General features: G+C 33.6%; 1 protein-coding gene across 1 annotated transcript in view; it reads right to left on the minus strand.

Annotated features, from left to right (window-relative positions):
* The window catches only part of LOC106461718 (dehydrogenase/reductase SDR family member 9-like), a 22,079-nt gene that overhangs the window by 3,664 nt on the left and 7,349 nt on the right, over positions 1–11,066 (minus strand). The window contains exons 2-3 of the mRNA XM_022388762.1: positions 5,508–5,660; positions 2,022–2,206 (exon numbers count right to left, since the gene is read on the minus strand). Coding sequence (XP_022244470.1) covers positions 2,022–2,206; positions 5,508–5,660 — 338 coding nt within the window. The remainder of the gene's footprint in view (positions 1–2,021; positions 2,207–5,507; positions 5,661–11,066) is intronic.

An 11,066-nucleotide genomic window follows, 5' to 3' on the forward strand; every position in this document is an offset into this window, starting at 1 on the left:
GCCTTGGGTAGACTCAACAAGCGTCTATAGAGCATCAATATAAATTCTAACATGTCGGTCCCTGCCATCACAGTTTTTAAGGCTAAAGCACTTGAACGAAATTTGCTGAACCATCGTTGACACTTACGAACGTTCAAAATATTTCCATAAAATTTTTTTATATTCTTTGTAGCTACACAGGCGTTGTTTCCCTTCTTGTATTCAAACAGCGTTACATGCCGAATGTGTGTTTCGCCGTGTGCCATCACTATAAGGGATTAGAGTATACTAAACTTTACACATTATATAGGCTACAGTAACGTGACGTTTAGGCGGTTCGTTTAACTATTATACGTGACGTACGTTTTTTGGGGGGTGGTTAATGAAAAGTGTTCAAAAACGCGACATTAATTTCTTGACAACCTAATACTTACTGTCTGTCGACATTTGTGTTTTAATGGGATAAGTTTAATAAAATAACGTTTAGAATTTATTAGTAATTGTAAATAAATAAATATGTAAATATACATAAATACACACACACAAATTACGTGTATATATATATATTACTAGTCAAACATCCGAGTCCATTGTACAAACACCAGAGTTTACATGAAAAGTCTACCTTCACTCATCTCCTACAACATATTGAAACCTCGCAAGATATTTAGAGGACGTTTCATCCTATTGGTCATTTAATTCGATTCAAACAAGAGTGATGATGATTTAAAACAGGTATACAAATATATGTTCCTTTGTGAAAACATGAAACATTGTGTTAACCTCAATTTTAAGTGCGAGAAAATACGAGAGACACAGAAAGAAAGATAGCGTTAATGTTTTGCCATCAGTGGTTTCCATTGTTGCAAAAGTATTGTTTTTTCCTTCATGTTGGACTCAGATTTATGACTTATTGGATACATTTGAACACCAACAGAAATAGAAAATTCAATCATTGAAAAATTTGATAGAACAAAATGCCGAATTATCATTCTGAAGTAAGAGTACTACTTCGCAGCTTCAGTTAAAAGCAAGATATAAACGTGTATTACAGTACACTTCACAGCTTCAGTTATCAACAGCTGATTAGCTTGTGTCACAGTACTACTTCACAGCTTCAGTTATCAACAACTGATTAGCTTGTGTCACAGTACTACTTCACAGCTTCAGTTACCAGCAAGATATAAACGTGTATTACAGTACACTTCACAGCTTCAGTTATCAACAAGATATAAACGTGTATTACAGTACACTTCACAGCTTCAGTTATCAACAAGATATAAACGTGTATTACAGTACACTTCACAGCTTCAGTTATCAACAAGATATAAGCGTGTATTACAGTACACTTCACAGCTTCAGTTATCAACAAGATATCAACGTGTATTACAGTACACTTCACAGCTTCAGTTATCAACAAATGATTAGCTTGTGTCACAGTACCACTTCACAGCTTCAGTTACCAGCAAGATATAAACGTGTATTACAGTACACTTCACAGCTTCAGTTATCAACAAGATATAAACGTGTATTACAGTACACTTCACAGCTTCAGTTATCAACAATTGATTAGTTTGTGTCACAGTACCACTACCCAGCTTCAGTTACAAGTAATATGTAAGCTTATGTCACAGTACTACTTCACAGCTTCAGTTACCAGCAATATATAAGCTTATGTCACAGTACTACTTCACAGCTTCAGTTACTAGTAATATTTAAGTTTGTGTCCTAATGATTAAAGAGATCGACGAGAAATAAGAATGAAAGGAAGAAATTGGAGCTCCCCAAAATATCTAAGGAAAGTGTCTTTTGTAAATTATCAGTTCCTCGCACTTCTTAAAATTGGTCGGCAATAACTTTATAATTATTAAAAATACAAAACTGAAAGTTTCAAAACTAAATTTTTAGTGAATAAAATATATTCTATGCCGATATGTACTGACACGTTCACGTAAAACATTTTAAAAATGAGTTTAGCTGTTAAGTAGATCGTCGTGAGGTACGTTGGTATATTATTACAAAACAAACAAAGCTTAAAGTACCTGAACACCAAAGGAAGATCTTGATACTTCTCCTGGTATGATGACAGTGACTTTAATTCCCATGGGTTTGAGGTCGTGTCTCAATGACTTGGTAAACCCTTCCAGGCCGAAGTTGGCCGCAGTATAGACGGACATCTCTGGCAGTGGGAACTTTCCGTTTATACTCGATATGTTAATAATTCGACCTGCAATTATTGATTGATATTATTTTATTGAGAAGTAGAATAAGAAATAGTTTATTATATTAATAATAATTCTAAAAAGGGAGAGAGAATAACTGATTAAGTAAACCACGTTATTTTAATAATTGATTAAGTATACCACATTATATTAATAACTGATTAAATATACCACATTATATTAATAACTGATTAAGTATACCACATTATATTAATAACTGATTAAATATACCACATTATATTAATAACTGATTAAGTATACCACATTATATTAATAACTGATTAAGTATACCACATTGTGTTAATAACTGATAAGTATACCACATTATATTAATCACTGATAAGTATACCACATTATATTAATCCCAAGCTAAATCACATTACATACTTAACACTAATGGTTAATACTCCAATACAAGTTACACGCATAATATGGGTAAATATAATAATACATATACTACCCTACTAGTATGTATGAGGATACACGAGTAAGGAATTTAGTAGTTTTATTCATTATATTACTCTTGGTATACACAGAGTGGCCCAAAAGTAGGTATGCAATTGATAATGTATTTAAAGTAATTTAATTAAAATTAAAGGATACGGTTTATCATTGATAGTTTATTTAACGTCACTTTACACATGACATGGAATTATGGGAAAGTTAATCCGCAGGTATTCAAATTGAAACCCGTCATTGTTCACACAATCTTGGAGTCTGCCTGCCACACTTCTGCAAAGTTTTTGACACAAGTCTGTCTGTCCATCAAGTTCTGTAAATGTGTCTGTGATGTACCCATTCATTTAATCAACATTTCACGATTTCCTACTACATACTTTGTCCTTGAATACTCAAAAGAAGAAAAAGTACAAATACAACTACATACCTACTTTTTGCCCACTCTGTATGTAAAATACAGAAATATACTGTTAGTATCCACAAAGTTAACATGCCCAGCTTGAGCTTTTACAGATAAAGGCGACAGTGATTGAATACTTGTTGTTATATCTTACCTTACATAAAAGTTGTAAATAAAGTTAAATGTACATGTTATTTCATTTTAGATAAAATTGTATTTGAAAGGAACTATCCTTTACGTAGTAGTAAACGAATGTACCATTCATAAAATTAATGTATGTGTGGAATAATTATATATACGTATAACGGTTTTTCTTAATTCTTCTTTACTTAAAGTTTGATGACCACATACAGTCACTCTACGTATACAATGAAATATACATGTCATCAACATGTGTAAAGGCAACATGGAAGTCATTTCAATTTTTACTACAAATACGTAAACGTGAACATACAAACGCAATGTGGATTCTTAATTATTATGGGTGCATAATGTACATGAAACTAGCATAACTACTTGATTTTTTTTAACTTCAATCTGAAAATAAAACAAAATAAGTCGTTTGCGTCAAATAAAACTTATAGCGAGTTTTACTGTAAAATACATTAAGAGGTAAATTTTGAGAACTTTACTTATACTTCCGTGTAATATTATACGATCTGCTTCAATACCATATATGATGTAAGACATTAATTAGTGTTAGGTCTATCAAATGTTTAACACTGCATTCTATATTTAGTTCCTTAGAAATTTTCAAGAATTGGAAGAGTGTATAATAATAGTATTCCAACCATACTATGTTCGCCAGCTTGAATAAGGCATTCACACCATAAAATATATGATATATTCAATATCTCACCTGTTTATGTTTTCCTCATTTTTAGCACACGTTTACTTTGCTATGTTAATAATAGTTGTGTTTAATTTTCGTGTCCCAAACCCATTATTAAAAATGTCAGTTTAAAGTAAAGGAAATACACCAAATATTATTATCCTCATTTATCCACCAACATTTGAACTCTCAAATATTGAGAATATTTGCTGCACAACAAATTTCACATTTTACTAAAATAAGGAACTTTCAATAAGTTTTCAGAAATAAAACATTTATTCAGCCATTTTTATATATCTGCATTTATAATACTGCCAGAGGAGAAAGAAAATGAAAAAAGCATTTTATGAGTTTTCTTATAAATCTAATATGAAAGTTGAATTCCAATAAATCAATGGTAAATTCTTCCAGACCAGTCAAATTTAAAGAGTGGTTAGTTATTACAAATTCTTTAGAATATATATGAATTGAGGATTTTGAGTTACTGCCTGTATATTTAGCGAACAATAGCACTTGCTAATGTAAATTATCCAAATTAACAAACGCATCTTCTAGTTTTTTGTATAGCATTTAGGTTTTAACGGCCATTCTCTTGCACCTGCATTATGCACTTGAGTCTGAAAAGTAAAGACAGCTGCACCGAGTCATCATTAGCACAGTCACCTGAAAAGCATAAAACCCACAAAATTATTAATGTTTTAAATGAACAGATACTCTTGTGGGGATGTTGGTAGAAGGTTGTAATATTGTGTCTTCTACTGAAAGCAGAGTTAAAAATGAAAGCTTGTGGCAGGTAATGTCGAGCTATCATGATAATGGAATCGTAAGTTTCTATGGATTTGCTTTCCACATTTATATGGTGGTCGAAACTAATAATCATCAGACAGTAAACTAACTTCAGTGCTGGAAGCAGTAGGCCGAGCAGAAATTACTTCCAAAGCACTTAGTTGTTCAGCAAATATTTATATGCGATAGAAGTAGTAGACCGATTGGTTTGGGGCTATACAAGGGCTATCTGCGCTAACCGTCCGTAATTTAGCAGTGAAAGGTTAGAGGGAAGGCAGCTAGTTATCAATGCCAACTCTTGGGATAATCTTTTACCAATGAATAGTGGTATTGACCGTCACATTAAAAGGCTCCCACGGCTGAAAGAGCGAGCATGTTTGGTGGGACGGGGATTCGAACCCGCGACCCTCGATATACGAATCGAGCGCCCTAACCACCTGGCAATAGACTGAGCAGAAATTTCTTCCAAATAACTTAGTTGTTCAGCACATATTAATATGCGCTACAAGCAACAGGCCGAGCAAAAATTTCTTCCATAAACTTAGTTGTTCAGCAAATATTGATATGCACTACAAGCAGCAGGCCGAGCAGAAATTTCTTCCAAAGCACCTAGTTGTTCAACATCAACTAATATGCGACTAATCTTGAGTAACTAGAAGCTTATTGGTATGTTATAGTGATAATTTCTTGTTCCACGAATTGTCTTTGTTTCTGATTACCTTTCGGCAATTATTTTTCCTTGAGACTACGCCTGATTAGAAGCAACATAAAAAAAGACTCGAAGTTCATGCATTGAATAAAGCTTTCCTCGTGTCATTTTTAAACTTACCCGGTATGGGTTTCAGTAAGTGCAAAAAACATTTTGTAACTCGGACAACACCAGTCAAATTAGCATCTATAATTCTTTGACATTGTTCTGATGTATACCAGTCGAAATGTCCATGCAGCATGTCTCGAGAAACGTTGATCAAACTGTGAAGTCCTGTAGAACGAAACGTAATACTTAATTATGTACCAAAACTTGAAGAAAAACATAATACACTGTTATCTAATGTATTAATGTAAACATCGATAGGCTTAATGTACAAAGATAAATTCGTGTTGATTAACAAAGAATCCTTATTAATTTAATTTAATTGCGAATTAAATATGAAAGTCGTGACACTTTTTCCTAATTAAGTACGAAGCCTAGTTACAACACTTACATATACTTTTTAACTGTAAAATATATTACAAATGTAAATATACCTTTATAAATACAACAACATTTGTAATTTCATATAAATACAAAATAAGGCACTATTAAGACAAAAAAAACGAGTTACAAGAGTTGTGCAAGATTTTCTGGGCCTTGTTATGCAGTAGTAAATCTTAATCAGTATGTAAATTATTTATTTATTTATGGTAACTTAATTTTTATAAATATGAACTGATTAGTTTTGTAATTATATGTTTAAAAGTTTAGCTAGTAAATTCCATTGTTTTGTTTTGAATGTTTGTTGTTATTGGTTGTTGTTTTTTTTGTAGCTTAATACATTGATTCCTGCTACTTTTTATTTTCCACCAGTAGGATGTAATAAGCCAAAGCTCAAGAATATGGCCAAGTAAATAATCAATTCAAAGCTGAGAGAGATGCTGTAAAACAATAAGAATAAATTCTTTGGTTCAGAATAAGCAAAGAATGCTTTGGCAAGAAGAGAAAAAAATTAAACATGTGCTGACAAATCAAACTATTATGGAATGGCAGTGTGGGTGTAAAAAATAAAGATTTGGTTTAATTTTAAGGTTAATCATTCTTGAAAAGTTACCAATTGAAGCTGGAAAGAAAAACAACCGCTTGTAAAATTAAACAGAAGATATTATATGAAGTTCTAATCAGATTAACTTAACGTACAATTAACTTTAATAGGATATGAAGAATAAATTGTCGCCAAATTATTTTATTGTACTGAATATCTTCGAATAAAACGTTAAGTAACTAAAAATATACATATTTCAACAAAAATATCAGCATTGCACTATAATAACAGTTTTTCAGCTAAATTACTGATTGCTTCGTTGTTTTGTACAAGAAGTAACATTTCAGACTTGGCATATTTGTTCACTGGTAGGTTGGAAATACACATAAGATGTCTACTCTAAGCGATAACTTTAACTGATAACTCATTGTCCTTAACACTAATCTGGAGATTAACTATTTCACTCTATTGTAGAGCTTCTTCCTGTACCTTGGAACAGGAAACTAATCGGGGAACATATATTCAATTATATGAATAAAAAAGTTGCACCTATGAAAATATGTGTATCATAGCTACTGTAGGTATTGTAAATGTTAAATATCTAACAATTAAACTTAAGTAGAACAAACAAATGGTGAGGTTGACCTAGGATGTATCTACTTATTCTACTAAAATTTTCGACAAGAATCAACGACATCTAATTTTCTACATTAGATGCGTGATCATCCCTCTCAACTCACAATTAACCAAATACTATTGTTCCATTATTCTGTTATGTTCCTCCTCTATCTAATTTTAGGCTACTATCCATGATACAAGCCGCAACTAGCTGACACATTGCCATTGTATCAGTGTTCCTCAACAAGCCTTCGTTGTGAAGGAGGGGTGGCTACTGCTCCAAGTCTGTGGTTCGAAGTCCTTGTGTTGGATATTCCAGTTTAAATTAATGACTATCTCTTGCTGTTGCGAAGGGAGTTTTCACTCCTTTTTTTCTGGATATTGTCCCTGTCCAATCTTAATGGCAGTGTTTCTTGGTTAATTTTATTTCCACTTCTCCCTATGATTTTTCGTAGGTTTTACCACATTTCCAAGCCATACTTGATTCTTCAGCATGACCCATAGAGTGTATATACTAAATACATCTCATTATATTTCATAGGCATAATGGTTTGCACCTGGGTTTCATTTGATGGCCTACCTTGTAACTGTAATGGGGCTACTCCAATGTCCAAATGCATATTTTTTACTATAGCGGTTGGCCTTAGAGTCTTTATATTGATTTTAGGCTGACCACCAACTATCCTACTAACTAATAGGTTACCTGGATTTCCATTGGATGATAAACTGCTGTATTTGTGGGTCAGTCACTACCTCCTGCGTGATCTGCATGTTAATGCCACTCAACTGACAATAGGAGTACTTGCATTTTGACCAACTGCTCAGAGACAATGGAAACTTTGCATTGAATCTTCTCTAATCCAGATCATCAATTAAGTTCTTCAAAACCACACAGTGGTGATTTATCTGCTTATTATTATTAGTATCTGTTACTGAGACCAGAATTTTGGGAATGCAACTTAAGAGAAGCATGTTAATTTTAATCTAATGACTTAGCTAGACAAAGTATCAACGCATCTACACATTAAGGTTAGTAGTGTGTGCATACAGAGCTTAAATCAGGTGTATCCAAGAATTTTTCATCTGAATCCCCTCACCTACTAACTGTGTAACCTAAGGGAAAACTTAGAAGTTTACAACAAATGTAAGTCCACAGATGTATTGATTGTGTTGAAATTGTAGAAAATCTGGGATTAATCACAAAATATTGTCTACCCTTCTTCAACGATGCTTAAAGAAATATAGCGCCTATCTAACTCGAGTTTTTGTTTGTTTGTTTTAAATTTCGCGCAACGCTACTCGAGGACTAAATGCGCTAACCGTCCCTAATTCAGCATTGGTAGACCAGAAGGAAGGCAGCTAGTCAACACCACTCACAACCAATGTTACGGCTACCATTTTACCAACGAACAGTGGGATTGACCGCAACATTATAACGCCCAGGGCTGAAAATCGAGCATGTTCGATAAACGGGATTCAAATCAGCGACCCGCAGATTTGGGAGTGAACGCCCTAACTACCAGGTCATGTTAGGTCTTAACTCAAGGTAATCGAACAGTTTCACTTGCGAGTACAAAATTACTGCTAGAGTTAAAACTATTGTCAAAACAATTAAGAAAAATTAAAACAGAAGTGCGAAAATCTAACCTTTGATTGTAATGCAACTACATCATAAGTATGGTAGTAATAAAAATGAGGCAGATACACAATACATGCAATACAAACTATTTTCTCATATACATCTTTAACAACCAAATAATAAGTCTTCAAAAGTATTTGAGATACATCCTTAGGTGATAAGCAAACCACGTACAACACTACAAGTCATAGAACCACTTGAGAAAGTCAGCAGAACAGATGCAAAACAAATCCCAAAATCACAACTTTCTCAATCTCACTGACTGATATTGTTGAATATTTCTAGCCGTGTAACAAACATACTTACCATAGTTATAAGTGCACCAAACAGAACAATGGCACGGGGACCACGTGCCAGTACTAGCGTTTTTACTCTATTAAACATCACTTAAAAGAAGAGCTGTTTTACGTACATCATATAATACTTTGAACAGGGACGCCATTTTAAAATACATACACCCAATCGCTCACACCATATGCTAATACAAACCAAACTTGGTGATTATTTAGGTTTGAGAAACCAGGGGTGGTCAGAAACGTTTGAAATTTCTTTTCACCCCTTTGGCTTCTATAACTAAAAAAAGACTTCGGATACTTGATTGTGTTTTTCCTTGTTATGAAATTACGATAGTAGATTACCAAGAGCAAGCAAGCAGAGAAGCCGGAAAGAGAAACCGGAAATGCATTCCTCTTCCTGTAGTAGGTGTAATGAAAATGTTTAAGCTGGCTCATGAAGATCAGGGAGCACAAGCAGAGAGATCATACAGCGCATGCCCGCACGCTGTGGCCACACACCCCACCACAGACAGAACACAAGAGTAGAACCATTGTTTATTAACAATTCACAGTTACAATAACAATTTGTGAAACAGTAGCTTTCATCGAGAACAAACAATGCAAGCAAGAATTAACAATACAAGGGAATTTACAATGCATGAAATGCAGATTCGACAATTTCACAATTTACATATTAATTCAAACTGAACACGTATTCCTTTGTAATGAAAGAAAATGAAGAGAAGGAAAAGGCAAAACGCTCAAGGTAGTTGGTAGCGAGTGTTCTGTTTGTATAGTGATATAATGTAGTTAGTCGTATGGGGAACATTTATTCCAGGTATCTGGTGTTTCTACTAGTTTAGGGATGTTTTGTTGAGAGGACATATCGATTTTTTGTTTTTAGTAGTACCTAGTAGCAAGAATTTTGAAGCGTGTTTGAATTGTTGTTAGCTTACTTATTTTGTCAAGATTTGTGCAGGGAGTGTATACTGGAAGGTTGTAAGCTAATCTTTTTGCTTTGAGTGGATTCTAGCTTTTGGTAAAGAAAGTTTGATATATTGCAGGCGACAATGCTTCCATATTCTAATATTGACCTGTTGTACACTGAGTAGACATAGTCAAGTAAAACAGCGAAGGAGGTGTGGTCTCGATCTAGAGCACTGTGTGACAAGATCTGGAAACTGTGAGTAGTACAGGGTATGCCAATGTAGGGTGAGCCTTGAAAGAAGCTTCACTATCTAGGCTAGAAAACGAGCTACGCTCTTTTCCAAGGAATTTATAATACGTTTTGTAAATTAAATCAAATTTGAATTCGCGAAGCATTTAATAAGTAGTGTAATATTATGGTGCACATCCACAATGATGATGTACATACAGGATATCTACGCAAATGAATGAATGATGTCACCTTGTATGAAAAAAAAGTTCATGAACAAGTGGAAAAAAAATATTTAACAAAAATGTAGGAATGGGTGAACCAAAAAGTGAGGAAACAAGGTAGGAATGGTCATAGAGTAATATAATTTCCTCTGTACAACCTCACAAGGGGGCGTGTCTAACATCCGATCCATGCTTACTTCGTTTTTCTGTGTTCATAATATTATACAACTTACGGGTGCATACAAAAAATGTCTACGAATCTTCTACTTTTGTATAGACAGTAACGAATCCTTGACGTCGATACACAGAAACACCATAGTAGATTTATCTTTGTATTTTAATCCACCTATATAGGTAATGTACGAAATCCTGTTGCCTTATCGTGCAATTGCAAAAGAAGAGACAAACTGTAGAGAAAAACAACAGCAAAATTTATGGGTTCACATGAATATCTAATTATTCTTGTGTCGTATAAACAGACTTTACAGTAGATGTATTGCCTCCAATAATCTCAATAACAGAAAACTCTAGTCATTGTATGATAAGCATAATTAAGATTGAAAAGTTTAGTCCACCTGGTTTATTGCATAAAGTTCAAATTATTATTGCAATTTGAATGGGAATACATTAAATACCTGTGATTGAAAAAAAATATCTTGGTGTTTTGATCGAAAAATCACTTAAGTCATCTAAACAGTGTATTGTAGCTAGCAATAGGGCTAATAGGATTTTGGATA

Source organism: Limulus polyphemus, unplaced genomic scaffold (assembly GCF_000517525.1).
Source record: "Limulus polyphemus unplaced genomic scaffold, Limulus_polyphemus-2.1.2 Scaffold40, whole genome shotgun sequence".
In the NCBI taxonomy this organism is placed as follows: Eukaryota; Metazoa; Arthropoda; class Merostomata; order Xiphosura; family Limulidae; genus Limulus; species Limulus polyphemus.